The sequence below is a fragment of the Corvus hawaiiensis genome, chromosome 1 (assembly GCF_020740725.1).
Source record: "Corvus hawaiiensis isolate bCorHaw1 chromosome 1, bCorHaw1.pri.cur, whole genome shotgun sequence".
Taxonomy (NCBI): Eukaryota; Metazoa; Chordata; class Aves; order Passeriformes; family Corvidae; genus Corvus; species Corvus hawaiiensis.
This window is the reverse complement of record NC_063213.1, coordinates 18,223,095-18,240,088: the sequence shown is the minus strand read 5'-3', so window position 1 is coordinate 18,240,088 and position 16,994 is coordinate 18,223,095. Positions and strand designations below refer to the sequence as shown.

Genomic DNA, 16,994 nt, shown 5'->3' with positions numbered 1-16,994 from the left:
AAACATTATGTTACTAGCAAATGCATTACACATGCACATGAATGCCATTAACAGTTCTGGTGTTTCCATCTCAAAGAGATACAGCTGAACTATAGAAAGACAACAGAATGAACTAAGAATGAGCTAAGAAAGAAACAAGAACAGACAGAGCGGCTTCTGTTTTAGGAAAGATCAAAGGGAATAGTTTTCTTCATTCCCAGAAGGAATCACTGTGAAGAGGAGTATCATAGAAACTTACAAAATTATGAATATACAGGGAAGGCAAATGGGTGCAATTTATTTCACTTTTTCTTATAGTGAATGAACTGTGGAGGATCAATAAAATTGTCAGGTGGTATTTTTAAAACATAGAAGAGGCACAGTTATTTTATGACCCTTTAACTCTGATCTCATGTCTCAGAATATTAAGGGTGTTAAAATACAGATGGCTTCAAAAATTATATACCAAATTTTTCTTGGACTTTTCGAACACAGAGATAAGAATCACTAGACTCTCCAGTTCTCTAGGTTGCAGAATGCTGGTATCTGAGAGGGAGCATAAGTAAAATTTAATAGTCTGCTTGCCCACACCTGTTACCTGGCCTTTGTCAGAGACAGGATGCTGGGCTAGGTGGGTCTTTGGTCTGACTGGAAACATATTTTGTATTACATTCAATTTCAACTAAATTAAGTTGATGGAAGCAAAAAAAAACCCAAACAAAACCCCCCACAAAACAACAACAACAAAAAAACAACAAAAAAACCAAAGAAACCCAATAAACAAAAAACCAAAACTAAACCAAAACTAAACCCCACATACTCTTCAGTTTCTAATGGCTTTGAAGTCAAATGTACACAAAAGTCAAGATCAAAGACACATAGAAGCATTTGAGTTTATAGCTTGCTTTTTCATTTAACTTGCTTTTTTCTTAATACAAACTGAATGTTGGAAATGTTGTTGCTTATAAATTAGTTAAATTCTGTGTTTAATTGGGTTGTTTGTAACTTCAGGTATGTTATTCTAGCACATTATGTCCTGTATGTGCCATTACAGGAAGAGTCTGCAATGATGTATGAAGATTTAGATGCAAGGCTTGGGTAAAAAAAAAAAAAAAAAAGGTGGAACAGTACATATACTGGCATTATGATAAGGAGAAGTCATAACCAGTTCTATGATAGTTTTGAGGAACAACATTACTTCCCTGCGAATCTCAGAATCACAGAATGGTTAAAGTTGGAAGGGACCGCAGTGGTCATGTGGTCCAGCCTTCCTGCTCAAGCAGGACCATCCTAGTGCACATTGCACAGGAGTGCATCCAGATTTTTCTTGGATATTTCCAACGAGAGAGACTCCCCAACCTCTCTGGGCAACCTGTCCCCATGCACAGTCACCACACAGTAAAGAAATTCTTCCTCAATCACTCAGCTGCTAGGGTGTCTTGACTTCTTAAACATACATTGATTTCAGTGGCTATTTTTACTGTGTTTTCAGCACAAAAGTGCTTTTAATAGGAAAGTGCCTATTGAATATTTCGGAGAGTAATAGCAAATCTAACGTCTAATCAAATGGGTAGAGATTAGACTAATTTCACTGTGTTCATGTGCCAACCTTGTCATTAAATCCTAGGAATTTTCATTGAGTTGTGATTTATACAATTAATTGTAAACATGGGAAACAGTGAAAATGGGGCAGTGCAATTGTGACTTTGGTATTAGATTAATGTATAAATAACTGAGATTTAAAACTCTTATTTAATCTTTCATTTCCTATTGAACTTCATCTGAGATCAGTATTGATGTTTATTTTTCTCTGAAGAGCTAACAGCCTTTTCTAAAACTTGGAGTTTTATCCCATCACCAAGTATTTGACCAGACTCAGGAGATATGGTTGTGTTTAAATAATAGCACTTACCTGGAGGATTGTGTTCTGTCCCATGCAAAGACCCAAATGATCAGAAGTAGAGAAGTATGAAGGAGAATAAAGGGACTTTCAGTCGCCTCTGAATTCTCCCATGGGTAGGATGAGCTGTGATAAGCTGAATTTTTTGCCTCCTTACTATCCAAAAAGAAAATTCCAATAAATAATTCCATCATTTTAGGCCCATCGTTAAGATTAATTTGTAACTTGCACCACTATAGTATTATTTGATTTAATTCCCATTGCGGAGTCATTATTAGGCAAAATGACTTACGGTACAGTAAGCTGATTACATTTTTTTTAGAAAGGAGCTTTGTTCCATGCCTTGGCCCATGCCTCCAGCTTGTCACAGCAAGCATGAAATTGGACAGTGTCTTCGGATTTTCAGACCTGATTGAAGCTAGGTAGACCAGTTAAGCACATTCAGCAGACCACCTCTTAATGCAACTTGTATGTTGAGCTTGCTGCCTGCTAAATTGTGTGATCTGTCTCATGGAAGGTGTTGAAATTACTTAGATTTAAAAACCTATTGAAAATATGAATTTAGAGGTCTTGGTACTAGTATCATATTTTGCCTTATTTTTGAGCAAGTCAGAGAAGGGAGAAGAAAACACCCTTTTCTGTGTTCATTTATTTCTAGCACGCTCATAATGTTTTTTAAGGTTTGCTCTCCATAATTTCCTTGCTTGACAACTGATTTGTATGTATCTTCATACCTTGATTGTTCAGCAAAATGTGCCTTTGATGTAGGTATTCGAAGTTTTTTTAATGACGTAAAAGAAATCATTGACATTTGTAAATATAGATGTATATTTATTGTGATAATATTTTAATTAATTTATATTGATGTCTTATAATCTGGTATATTTTAAAGATTAATACATTGTTTTTGAGAAACTGCATGACTCGAGTATCTAGTCATTTCTGTATGTAACACAGATACTGTAGAGGCCTGAAGTGTGAGGATAGAAGACAACTAGTTTTTTCATACTAATTAATTGCTTTAAATCCAAGGAAGCTTAAAACTTTTTAATGAGTAGAATTTTCAGAATTCCTTGAGTCTTCCTGAGAAACAAAAGGCTTTTTTAAAAGATTCCCTTGCTCAAGTGATATTAGTCCTAAGGAGTCTATTGAGAGGGTGAAAACTGTCTGATTTGTTGGAAGATTTCTTTCTGCATGGAAGAGCTCAGAAATGGAAATGAAACCTTTGTATCATTTCTAGTTGGGTGAGCAGGAATTACATCTTGGAAATACTTCATCTAGTAGAGGATCATGGTGAGCTGATGAACTGAGTTGACAAAGGCACAGAAAGTGTTCCTTTATTTTTTTAAGCAACCACAAAGTGATATTGCTGCAGAGTAACCAAATTCTCTTCTGTGTACACCACCTGAGTTCACAGGCTCTGTGTACAGCTGCTCCAAAGAAACTTCTCATGTCTCTTTCTGAAGCCTCAGAATGCTCTTACATGTGTAACAATTACATAGTATGTTACCTTCAAAACTTTCTAGATTTGCAGGGAAGCGTCAAGGTTTTCCTAAAATCTTTGTATGCAATGAAATCATTATAATATTTATTTGGAAGTCAAGTTTTCTTTCTTATTTTTCAACAATGTCTCTAATTGTTCTTAAAAAAATTGGATTTTCCCAAGCAAACAGCACCTCATTAATATTTCTAATTCAGTGTAGATATCAACCAAGATTTTATTTTATTTTTGGTGAAATGTGGGAGTCTATTGCAGCACACAGGAAGACTCAGTATAAATCAAACTTTTCTTTCCCCCTTTTTTGTAGTTTGATCCTTTATTGATTGAAAGCAAAACACCAGCAACAGCTGTGCTAATGCTTAGTTCTCCTGAAAATGAAGTTTTGGCCAAAGCATGTGATGCTCTATATAAATTTGCATCAAAAGGTTAGTCTGTTTGCAATGAGCTTTCTTTTGCACTGCTTAGATTTTGATAGTAGTTCACAATTCTTTAGTTTCTTAGCATTGAAATCTTTCTTTCTTCTCAAAGGTGTCTGTTGAAGTTTTGGGGGTTTTCTGAAATATCTATCCAACCTGTACTTGCAGTAATAAAGAAGTCTTGTCGTTTGCATGAAGGAAACTTTTGTCATTTTGTTGAAGAATTTTATATTCACTGTTTAATAGAGCTTGTTTTAAATATAATATAGATACGCTGTTTATGAGCAACAGATCTGCAGTTGTGAACGAATTCTCTTTTGTATGTTACAGTTGGAAACTTCTGTACCAGTGTAGTTATTTGGAGCTTCAGTTTTCAATGAAAAGGACTTCTTAGTTTTTTTCTGTTATTTTTACACAAAGTTGTTGCATCAGTATTTCTGTGCAGATGATTCATTGGAAATTGCTCAACCTCCTTTATCAAACTTATTTGTATATGAGTTGGGAGTCTAACAAGTCTCCAAGATTCCACATCTTCCAAAGGTCCCTATATAGTCTATAGCTAAATGTCATTTTCAAGGTACTCAGGAGACAAACAACTGTGTAACAGAGGCTCAAATTTTTATGGCATGTAATTTCCTAAGTTGTCTCCTACTTATTCCATGTTATTTGATATTAGTCACTCAAATTGGTATACACTGGTAGTGTTCTTGCTCTGATGAGTTAAATTTTAATTTCAATTTAATTTATGTTTTATTTTAAAATTATATATTTATATGCTGATAATTATACTGATGTAAATTACCAATACTGCTGAAATTGTGAGAGAAGAGCTGAAGTCCTTGATGGTTGGCTAGGGGTCGCTGGGTTCTGAAAGATGTTCAGGTTCTGCTTAATATGGCAAGCTTGGCTGACAGCATGAGATCAAATTCTGAATATGTGAAGAGAGAATGTGGACTGTTGGGAGACAGCTATGAACCATAAATTCTTGCTGGCTCCTTCCCTCCTGTCCACAGTAAAATATGTCACACTGCAAGAGGATAGATGTTTATGTCTTCTATGTTTATACTGAAAGAATAATCCTTTAAATTGTTAATATATTCCTGTGATCTTCCAGAAGAATAGACTAACTTTGTGGGAGCAGGAGTTGATTTCAGTTAATCTATTTTTTTGGACTGTTGCTAGTAAATTAAGTCCCATCCCTCAATAAAAAATACTTCCTCCATTTTAATAATGTCTTGTCCTGAGATTGAGCATAGATCTCCAGTTTCCTCTCACATTGCTCACTTGTAGCCTGGAAGGGCAGGCATGGTTCACTAGAAAATGAATTATAAAGCTGTTGTGGGAACTGAAAATAAGAGTAGGACTGGGATTTTGTTTCTTGGGGTTTGTGTGTGTTTTGCGTGAGCAGGAACAGAAGGCTGTAATCACACTAAACTTCTCTGTTCTTTGCGTGTCCAGCACCAATTCAGCTACAAAGCACTTCATTCTCAGATAGTAGAAATCTCATGTAGGAATTAATGATACAAATCCTGGTAGTTGCTTCCCTTGAGGGATAGTAAAGATCCATAGAATTAATGAACTGTTATTTTGAGGAAGATAAAATTGGAAGGCAAGAAAAGAGGAAATAGAATGCGTTCACCTGGTGGTGTTCACCTATACTTTGCTAAGTAGAAAGCTTTCCTTTCTACTTCCACGGCAGTCTCCAACAAATGAGTGGAGTGTTCAATAGACAGTAGCATCCTTTGCTTTAAAAATATAATTAATCTTAGATACTACTAATCGTGAAACTATTTGACACATATGTATTTGGGGTATAAATTAGATGATCTCCAAAGGACCTGTCAGGCCTCTGTTCTTTAAAGTTTACTGTCCAGTAAAAGATTGGTAGCAGTTTTACCTTGATACATTAGAACTGTGAGGTTGCTGGAATTTTTCTTGCGCTTTTAACCCAATTCCTTTTCAGGTGATGAAAACAAACTGACACTTCTTGGTCTTGGAGCACTGGAACATCTGTATAAACTCCTCTCACACGAAGATCCAATTGTACGCAGAAATGCTGTCATGGTATTTGGCATCATGGCTTCTAATCGTAAGAGTCTCAATTTTTTACTATTTTTCAGTGTGTGATCATCAAAACAAGAGGTTGATCATGTGAAAAAATCCTAGATTAATGGCCCAGAATAAAGAGTAAGTGATGTAAGGTTGAGTTTCAGTGGCTGTTATTTTTATAGTACTTTATAGACCTGTATCTGATCAATGCAATAAGCAGGTCTTAATTTGGTGAATGTTTTACCCAATTGTCTTCCATGAGGATATCCCAACCAGTCTCAAGTCTTTTCGTCAACTGCTGCCTGCTTGTCATTCTGCAGTGGACCTTGCCCTCTCGGGTTACTTTTAATTTGGCATTAGCATATAGTCAATGCTGCTGCACAAACATGGATTTGAATGAACAAAGATCTCCCATTTATATTCACAGCTTAATTGGTTTTTTATTTAAAAGTAAATTAAGCTCATACCTTTCTTTTTTGCATTTCAACATGTTGAATATATTGATAATAACAACACAACCCTGTAGGATCGCATGAAGTCTGTCCCAAAGAATATTATTTGATTTTTCTCTCCAGGAGTTGAGGTTTTGCTAGTTTGCCATTGACAACAATAAAAATGCAATCTGAAAGTCTTTACTGTGATTTTAGTAGGACCTGTGTAATTCATGTTTTCCATTTGCTGTGTGGGTTGGTGTTAGCATAAAATTGCAAAGTGGTGACTTGAAAACTAAATAACAGAAGGATTAGTTTTATTTTGATAATTTTAACCACAAATAATTTTGACAATTGCGGTGTGACTTCTTTGGCAACGAAAATCATGCAATATTTAGTCAGAACCTGCTACATGCAAGTATTTTGAATAAAGTTTCAATGAAATTGAAATATAGAGGAACTTGATATGTATCAAATGTCAAAGAATGTCATCTGCTACTTGAAAGTCTCTGCTGTTTTTTCTGGGCCCATTATGATCTTGGTCTAACTTCAGTTGTGTGTCTTTCCCAGTCAGATCTTTTTGTCACTCAGGGAGTAACCATAAGTACATTTTGCTTGGAGCAGATTCTGTTTCTTTACTCAGCCAACATTGCCAAACAAAAGACTTCATATTTGTATTTACTTCATTGTAGATGATGTCAAGAAGTTACTGAGGGAACTGGATATCACAAATTCACTTATATCACAGCTATCGCCAGAAGGTACCTTACACTATTTTCTCCTTGTGCAAAAGTACAGTCAGAAATACTTTATGATTGTCATTTTATGAGACAATTTAATAAAATCTTGCCTGTAACTTACAATTTTTCCTACTACCTGTTAAATAGGTAAATACTTTTATATAGCTCTGTAGCTCACTGAGTAGAGTTTTATGTTGTAAAGATGGAACAAGATGTTTGTGGACACACTGGGTATGGTTAACAGCTATTATTTATTGACTTCAAATAATGTTTTAAACCACTGGATTAGTGAACATACTCTGTGCTGAATAAAACTTGATCAAAATGTTTCTTTTTTCCCCCCACAGAAGACGTAGTTGTCCATGAGTTTGCTACTCTTTGTCTAGCACATATGGCTGTTGAGTATACTACTAAAGTAAAAATATTTGAGCAAGGTGGGTTAGAGCCACTTATCAGACTCCTAGGTAGCCCTGATCCTGATGTTAAGAAGAATTCAGTTGAATGTCTCTACCTTTTGGTACAGGTAAAGTTTGCTCTTGTTTGTTGTCTTAAACTACAGAGGCAGATAAGCATTTGCACCCCTGACATTCTGTGTGGGGTTAATAATTTTAAAAGATTTGTTTCCTTTACTCCCCAGTGCTCATCAATGCATTTGAAACATTAAGTCCTTGCACCTGAGTCCTTGAATGTTAAATTAGTTATGAATATATCTGGTTTTACTGTAATTCTGTTGAACCTAATGCAGTTGTCTGTGCTGTACTGCAGTAAAAGTAAAATCAAGATGAGCTTCAGGTTTTTAAAACTAAACAATAATTTGCCTTCTTAGTTGAAAAATATTAATCTTAGTAATGAGAGTTGTAATCTGTCTATCTAAAAGGTTGGAATAATCCTGTAAATTAAAGAACTACCAATTGCATTGTGTCTTGTTTTGACCGGCAAGTCCATAGCACAATTTTGAACATCTTTTTAATGATAGGTGAAGGCTGTCAACAGCTACTTTCCATACTGGGGGGAATAGATTTGTTATTGGCTACTTTCACACTCAGCACTAATGTCATCCATATGCTGCTTAGCAAAAGAATGGTGCATTTGTATGGCAGTTCTCTCCCATGGCTTAAGTGAATCAATTCAGTAATGAATTCAGTTTATAACTCTATCTCTTTTGGGGCATCAGAGCATGTCTATTCAGAATCACATTTTACTCTTTCTCCTTTTTTTACTATCTCGCTGTCTTTGTTGCAGGGTATATCTGGATAACTGCACCTGGTGCTTGCTTATATTGATAAGGATAATTGCATGCTGCACATGTGCAATAAGCTATTTAAAAGCAAATTGTAATTTTTTTATTTATTTTGGTTTTTAATATAATCAACTACTGTCTTTTTATTAAGCTGCACATCCACTGTTTAAACTTGAAATTCTAAATTGTCATGTTATAATTACTAAAACAAAAGAAGATATAACCAGGCAACCACAGCAGAGTTCAAAAACTGTTTTCCTCCCACTGAGGTAAATAAAAATGGTGAAACTAAATCTACAAAACTTTCTCAAAGAAACTCTTATGTTGAGACAAACATGGCAAAGTCAAGAGTGAATAGGCTTCTTTATACAGGACTAGATTTTGTAGTGTGTACTTCAGTCATGCAAAAACCCCTAGAATTTAAGGTTTGTGAGGCTTGATTATATTCAGTTTGGTTCTTGGCTTAAAAGAAAGCAATCTGCCGAATGAAGCTTTGGAGTATTGACTCATTTTTAATGTCTGAAATCAGATTTTTGGTGTTTTTCTGTAAAGTGAGGAATTGATGCACTGTTATATTCTCTATCACTAACATTCTTTGTTGGAATATTTTGCTGCAGGATTTTCAAAACCGTGCTGCAGTTCGTGAACTGAATGTAATTCCCCCCTTGCTGGGACTACTGGAATCTGAATACCCGGTCATTCAGTTGTTAGCCCTTCAAACCTTAGAAGTAATTAGCAAAGACAGAGAAACCAGGATAATACTGGGAGAAAATAAGGGATTAGATTTCCTTCTGAATATACTGGAAAACAATGTACGGTTTACTTGCCTTAAAAGTTTTTTTGTTCTTGGTGCTGATGTTTGTATGACTAATGAGAAATATTACTTATTTTATGGAAGAGTGACATAAGAAGAAAGAGTTACTTACTTGGGGTGAACTATGATAGAAATAGGGTAAGCTAGAATATCTACCTTACTAAGAAAAGAAGCAAAGACATTTCCCAAAGTGTTTATTATTCAGTTTTTTAGTTGAATTTACCTTATATAGTGGCTTTCAACACAATTTTCTACCATTGTTTATGTTATTATGAGACTCAGTTTCGTACTTCCTGAGTTCACGTGTCACAATGGGAAATATAGTGCATAGAGAAATTAGTGATGTTTTTGAAGCTTTAAGATCACAGGCCCATTCTGAGTACCTGTCTAACCCACTTTGATGTAAATGAGAAACTTCGGGGGATTTTACTATTTTTGATACTTTGTGTTGCATCCTAAGGCATCATCAAATAAATTACATGAAAATATGAATTTGTAAGTATGTACTTTGCAGTACGAATAAACTGTCCAAAAGAAAGTTACAACCATTATCCCACAAACTTAAATGCCAAAGATATTTTAATCCTGATTTCAAGGTTGTTTGGTTTTGTTTTTTTTTTTTAATTAGGAACTCAGTGATCTACATATTGAAGCTCTTGCTGTGTTGGGAAATTGCCTTGAAGATGTGCATACTCTGCAACTGATTCAGCTGACAGGAGGCATTAAAAAACTACTTTCATTTTTAGAAATCTCTACTGTTCCTGGTATTCAGAAGAATGCAGCAAAGGCAATTACCAAGGCAGCTTTTGATGGTATGTGACTTTTCAATAATCCATGGACATGAAATTGTTTATGAAGTAAATTTTTATCCAGAATGAAGCCATCTTCTCTGGTTGAGGGTAGTACTTGTGCTGAGGTAAACATTGGAAAGAATTAATTACCGTGATGAGTCTTGCCGATCAGAGCAGCAATTGGATGCTAGGAGATTATATATATATATATATATATATGAAAATGTTAAGGTTTTGCCTCAATTTATTTTTAAATGTAATATATTCTTGTAAAATGCTGTCCTCAAAGGAAAATAGAGTTCTGAAAATATGATCCTTGTCTTTTGTTTGGTGATGCCAGCTGACTGCCATCTTAAGCCACCTTTGCTGGCACTGTTTCTCGCTTCTATCTGTTAAGGCTTCATGGCAAGCTGACTTCTTTTTGCATTCAACTGCTCGTCTAAATGTCAGGCAATTTCAAATACAAATTCCTTTAACAGAGGCATGAAAGGAAACCTTTCAAATGGCTTGCAGATTAATATTCCCAGGGGAGTTAAATAGTTTCATTGTAATCTTTTCATAATTATTCATCCTATAGTTCTTTTTTATATACTTTTCTTTAATTCACCAAGGAATTCCGAATTAGGCAGAGCATGCTCATCATTTATGCCCACAAGGATGCTCTTTTAATCAAACTACATTTGAAATTCCTTCTGTACGTTGGCTACTGAGTTGCAACATGTGCGAAGTAGTGTTGTGTAACAAAATGCAATGTAACAAATACCATACTTCTGACTAGAGAAGATTTTACTTCTGTCAAGGGATTTTTATGACAGTAGAATTTAAATATTTCATTCATATTTCTGGCACCTTGTGGTTGAATCATGGCTTTAATTTATGTGTATTTTAAAAATATGTCATTTAATTTAATACATGGATAAAATAATCTCTCCTTGCTGCCATATTTCAGACCTCCTTTCATCTCTCTCCGTGCTATCTTTCCAATTCTTTTCTCACCTTGCTTAGTTTGATATCCTGAATATTTGTAATTATTTGGATTGAAGATGATACACAGAAAGAGTGTCCTAGTATTCCATGGGTTTTTCTGTGCTTTTGTCATTATCTGTTGGAAGCTTGGCAAGTCACTGAAAATTGTTTTCATTAATGTTCAGGTATCAAAGATAGGAAGGGACTTTCTTATGTCAGTATTTTCTTTGTGTATTTTCGAAACTGTGTTGTTATTTTATTATGCTACTTAGGACTGTCAGTATCATTTTTATAGTCCTGTGACAGGCTTGTAAGTTGTATGCTAAGCAGATTTATATTTGCTCCTACTGCTTTCTACTGCATCTTACTCCTTTATCATATTTATTTTCAAATAAGCATAGCCTTCTTTTCCTCTTTCACACTTTTTTTTTCAGTTTTTGTGGCCTAATATTTTAGCAGCTGTTAGTAGAAACATGTCTGAGCACATTTTTAAAGCACGGTTGCAAGAACCACACATAATATATTACAGTACTGCCTATGATCTTATATCATGGGATGTTACCGTCAGTGAAGATGCATCTTCTTGTCATGCTTCTTTACAAATGGAGTCAATGAGGTTTCATTATAAAGGTTTGCTCTCTTCTTCAACCTATGACAGTTAGTATGGATGCAGCAAGCTGGGAAAATACATCAAAAGAATATTTAAAATACTTGTTTTCAAGCTGTAGAATTTTGGTGACACCCAGTTAGACAAAAGGAAACTTCTTGTCCTGGTGCAGTGGAAAACACAGTCCAGTAAACTTGCTGCTCAATGTGGCCCCCAAAAGCACTGAGTTTTTCAGATACAAAGAGCTTCTGGTCTAAAGTCAGCCTTGGAGTGGAAAGAAAAGGCCATTTTAAGAAGTAGCCCAAGTGCAAAAAGAAAACAGAAATATTTTCAGGTTTTGTTTGTTTGATTGGATTCTGGTTGTAAGCATACTAAACAGCCTATCCAAAATGCAACACTAGTGTATACTATACTAGTACTTGCCTTGATGAATCCAGTATAATACAACACAGGTCTTAGTTCTGTGGTGACTTTTTCATTAAATTTGCAATAGCCATACCCACATTCTTCAGGTTTGATAATCATGGTTGCAATTTACCAACATTTCCTGTATACTTGGGAAAAAAAATACTGCTTTTCATTGGAATGAAAAACCTACTTCTGCTATGACAGAACATGTATCTAGCTGGTTTTTTAATCCTGGCAGCTGAGTATACGGCAGTATCTGGTTTTGAAATTATTATTGTTGACAGATGGAATTTAGTTTTGGATTGGTTTTTTTCCTGATAGATGTGATCATAGCAAGCAGTTTTGTTTTATGTCCCTTTCAACCCTTTGGAAAGGGACTCCTGTAACTTGGTGTTGTTGTTATAAGATATATTTATCCCTTAAGATTTATTCTCAGTATCAGAATAAATTACATGGTATAAACTTGATATTCAACTTTAAATAGCATCTTTAGGATGCTGCTCTGTTTAAGTACATTAAAATGGATCATATTTCTGTACATAATCATTATGCCTTTGCCCCTGAAATTTTTTTTGTTCTGTAACATAATTTTGAATTGAATATATTAATTTATTGATGATTTTGTTTTGTATGCTCAGAATTACAGTGGTGAATTATACTGTGATTCCTGCCTTGCCCACCAATTAATGCAGTCATTTCAGAACGCTAAATATAATCTAAAGCTATAAATTATTGAATGTCTGTGAGTGGATTATCTGGACTTTTGATTAAGGAGGGCCTGATTTTCCCCTGACAATGCCAGACATGCCAGCAACAACAAAATGCTGTGGAGTGTGTATGGAGAAAGTGATGATGATGCTCCCTGTGCCAAACTTCTGGTTTGAAGCTCTCCCGGTTCTTTCTGTGTATCTCAATGCATCTCATGCTCAAAGGGAAGCACACTGAACATGCTCTGTAGCCTGATTCACATTTGCATTTCATAATACGGATCCTTGTTTATCTGCGTTAGCTCAGCTCAAGATCAGTGAGAAGTCATGATACTATATAACGTTAACTTTTTTTCATTTGAAATTGGTATAAATAATTCCATAAGGTGGTGACAGTGACCTGAATAGTAATAGACAGAACTCAGATCATGATTTTGGGGTAAGAAGGGGAAATAGGAAAATATATTGAAAAATAAAGGTTGTCCTACCATGGGGTCAATGCATGAAAAACTGGACAGAACAGTTGATACTCCAAACTCTTTTAGTTGTGTGTGCTTGATTCTCCTTCATGTTGAATCAATGCATTCAAATTACTTAGGGGTCAAGAAATTAATCACTGTAAAAATGGTGTTGGCACTGACATATGAAGTAATTCAGTATAAACAAGGCTTTTCAATTGTGCATTCTTTCTAGTCTGTAGTAAAGGACACAAAGGAAACAACTCATACACACAGAGAGAGGATCGGCAGAAAATGTTCATTCCTTTAATAGAATTCTCACCTGGATATCGAAATATTAATAATTTTCATTGATGTAGCTAACTAAATATAAATGAATACTCTTTATCATAAGTTCAAATTCAAGATCTGTTTTTCCACATTATTATAAAATTCTTTTTCTGTTTAAAATATTTTAAATTATTATTTTCACTCATTCAAATGAATTATATTATTATTTCATATAGGCATGAATTTTCTTTAAAATAAATGCTTACCCATCATCATAGCTGCCTTTAAAATCAAGAATAATTTTAAAGAAAATCTGTAAATACATAAGTAACTTGCTGTACAAAAAACAAAATTATTGAGACATAAAGAACCTTTAGAGATCACTATTTGAGATTGTGGACTACTCTGGTGAGGAACAGGCCAGCAACATACTTGATAACCTGTCAAAAAAGTCTCTTACCCAATTAAGGCCTTCTCTGGGAGGTGGCTGATACGTATAAAGTTTATGGCCAAAGTTCTTCTGACACTTAAAATCCTCTCTGTTTTATTTGTTGCATCTTTGTTTTGTGATTTCATTTGTGTATCTGAGGATTCTAAAAAAGTTTAAAGCTGAGCTGAAGAGGGGAAAGTGACTGCACCTCTCTCATCTACGTGCTTTGAGTCATTTCTGCTCTGCAGTTACATTTTTGATCAAACTTGCTTCTCAGTGACTTTGTGGACTTGTATTTGTTTACTTTTATTCACTACAGATACAGATTTATCTAAAAGAATACTTACTATATATTTTTTTCCTTTTAAAACTTTTTTATTTGGAGGACAACAATCCAAACCAGGGAGTGATCCCTCAGAACAGTAGCAAAGCACTGGTAAAATTTCTAAATATTTTGAAGTTCCACTGACTTCACAATTCCTGAAGTTCTTTAATACATTCAAAAATTCTACTCTGTAGATATAACTTCCAACATGTAATTAGTCTGATTTAAATTATGCATATGGTTAAATGCTTATTGACTCTCATCACTGTGGAGCTTCTATGCTGTCCTGTGCCTTTCTTCATGAAAAAGTTTCTTTCAGGAGTGTTTCTAAGAAGCACCTACGTTGCTGATCTCATCAGTTTTGGGATGAGGGAGTTTATCAGTTTGTTAGTATCTAAATACAGCTGTCTGTAGATACTTCATAGGTGCTGTGTGTTGTTACTTGTGTAGAGGAAGGAGCATCTCTGTCCTTCCTCAGCTGCTGCCGCTCAGTGCAGTGGAGGTCAGCAGTGAACTCTGTGTCAGCAGGCTAAACTACAAAATTCAAATTCTCTGCAAAGTGGACATTAATGAAGAACTACAAGCTGTGCAGAATTTAAAACTTTCTTTGTAATGCTCCTTGCCTTTTTTGGGCTATTTTAATACATTGAGTGGTATTTCACCAAGTTAATTGTACATTTACTGGTATCTTCTTAAATGTTATGCATTTGAACTTCATTAGCGTAAACTGAAGTTCAGCACGATCCTGAGTAAGCATGATGTGTTGCATTGGAAAAGCTGTTTCCATCAAGCCTTTATGCATTCTGCAGTTTTAAAGTCTTGCAGAGAACAAACTTTGCATTCTGTCAGCCTATGTATGTTTATACTGTGTTTAATAGTCATTATTTGGGCTTAATTCAGAGCTCAATGAAGCCTAATCCAGGAGTTGGACTTGGATGATCCTTGTTGGTCCCTTCCAACTCAAGATGTTCTGTAATGGATTTGGCTCAGGTCCTTTGTGCACATTTCTTGATGGCTGGTTCCTCTGTTACCAAAATATTTCCAACAACTAAATGAAATCAAATTCATGTCCTTTCACTGATTTGGAAAACAAATGCAGATTAATGCTATTGTTGATTCTCATTTAAAGCTGAAATCCGAAAAATCTTACATTGGGAAGAGGTTGAGAAATTTCTCCTAAACCTTTTGGAAACTAACAATGATGAAGTTAAAGTTGCTGCTTCCCAAGCTATTTCTGCCATGTGTGGGAATATAGACAGTAAAAGTGTCCTTGGACTCCAGGGTAAGTAAGGTGGGAAAGGATGAAATGTGAATTTGTGTTTTTTCTGTTTATAAGGACAATATTATAATTTTGCAGACTGCCATGGTTTATTTAAAGGCTCATATATACAATTATTTCTTTCAAAGGGATTCCCCAGCTAGTACAGTTGCTAAGCAGTAATAATGAAGAGGTAAAAGAAGCTGCAGTGACAGCATTAAGTAATTTGACAACAGCCAGTCCTAGAAATGCAAGGTGAGTCTGCAATAATTAAATTATTATTTAAAACACTAATCTGAAGTGGTAATATTTTTGTTTTTAAAGAATGCCTCATCTTGTCCTTATCCTACAAGGCAGGTCTGTGTGAATTTGACTATAAGGCACTTTTTGGTACTTACGAGTCACCTAGAATAGCTTGGTTTTCCTCAGTGTTACAAGAGTTGTGCTGTCTCTACTAATGTTTGCTTCATCAAGGAAAGGTATGAAGCAGATGTAATGAAAGCAGAGATATAAATCTGTTTTGAAGAGAACATATGAGCAAAATATGCCTTTTAATCTAAAGCATTTGATGTTGGTTTATTTTTTTAAATCCAAAATCATCAAAATGTTTTAAAACTTGATGGTTCATACAACCTTTTTGACTGATCTAAATCCATTCTTTGAGGGAGATAGATCTTCTGAATGTTGGCATTGTTTTGCTCTTCCTTTTGTTTTATTGTTTCCCAAGTAATAGGGAATGCTTATAGTGCATTCTCTGAAAGAAAAGAAGTGTAACTTCAGTATCCAAAATTACTAACAAAGGTAACAATGGTTAGCTCACTATATGTTTGAAAACAATTGTATCAACTAAATTCTAATGTCAGCTGCAGCATTTTTTTATGCCAACTCTATTAAAAGTCCTGTTAGGGAAAAGCAACAGAGCAGTGTGATGTGTATGAGCAATCACACAAAACTTACAAACCAAAAAAAAAAAATCCTTGAAAGTTTCCTGGAATATACATACTTAAAGAAGTTGTAATCAATTCACAGGCATCCTTTGACATGAAAAAGTAAAATAACTCACAAAATAAACTATTTGTTTCAGTTTATTGATTCAGCTCTAATAGTCACTAGTATTCACTTAATGTTACCAGATGGAGCCATAATTTGACACAAGAGAATAATACTCTGTTCTCAGATTCACATAGTACATTTTTTTTTGTCTGATATTCTGCTCTCCTCATGTGCTGGACTCTTCAGTTGGTGTCAGTGGGAGTCACACACACATAAAACAAGCACAGTGCTGCAGTCCAGAGGTCAAACTTTCAGCTCCACTACAGCTGGTTTTCGTAGTGCAGCCCTTTGAGGTTTCACATTGTGAAAAGGGGATCTCTGGAGAGTTTTGAGTTGGTATAGAAGCTTATGCCAACTCATTCCATTTCTTTTGCTAAGGAGATAGTCAGGACATTGTTTAGCTCAACTGCTGGAACAATTCTCTGAGACCTCAGGCAGGGAAATAGCTGTCTCTGTTCCTCTGCATTATAATGAAGTCCGTATTTGTTTCTTGCTGGGCAGAGTCAGGAAATTGTAAAGGTGGCTTACATATACTTCTGTCTCCTCACAATCCAGCTTCAAGTACAATATGGAAGCACCAGATAATCTAATCAGAGGTCTTCTGTGAAAATCAGGAAGCAATAATTTACATTAAATATGTATATTGGATGA

General features: G+C 35.0%; 1 protein-coding gene across 8 annotated transcripts in view; it reads left to right on the top strand.

Moving 5' to 3' along the window:
* Positions 1–16,994, top strand: part of ARMC3 (armadillo repeat containing 3) — a 64,706-nt gene that overhangs the window by 16,679 nt on the left and 31,033 nt on the right. For 4 of the 8 annotated variants that reach the window (XM_048295194.1, XM_048295170.1, XM_048295146.1 and 1 more), the window contains 8 exons: positions 3,688–3,805; positions 5,760–5,885; positions 6,969–7,037; positions 7,364–7,539; positions 8,874–9,068; positions 9,699–9,882; positions 15,162–15,314; positions 15,440–15,545. In XM_048295194.1, the coding sequence (XP_048151151.1) occupies positions 3,688–3,805; positions 5,760–5,885; positions 6,969–7,037; positions 7,364–7,539; positions 8,874–9,068; positions 9,699–9,882; positions 15,162–15,314; positions 15,440–15,545 (1,127 nt within the window). Of the gene's footprint in view, positions 1–3,687; positions 3,806–5,759; positions 5,886–5,916; positions 5,984–6,968; positions 7,038–7,363; positions 7,540–8,873; positions 9,069–9,698; positions 9,883–15,161; positions 15,315–15,439; positions 15,546–16,994 lie in introns of those variants that run through there. The other 4 variants (XM_048295204.1, XM_048295185.1, XM_048295162.1 and 1 more) reach the window with 4 other exon arrangements.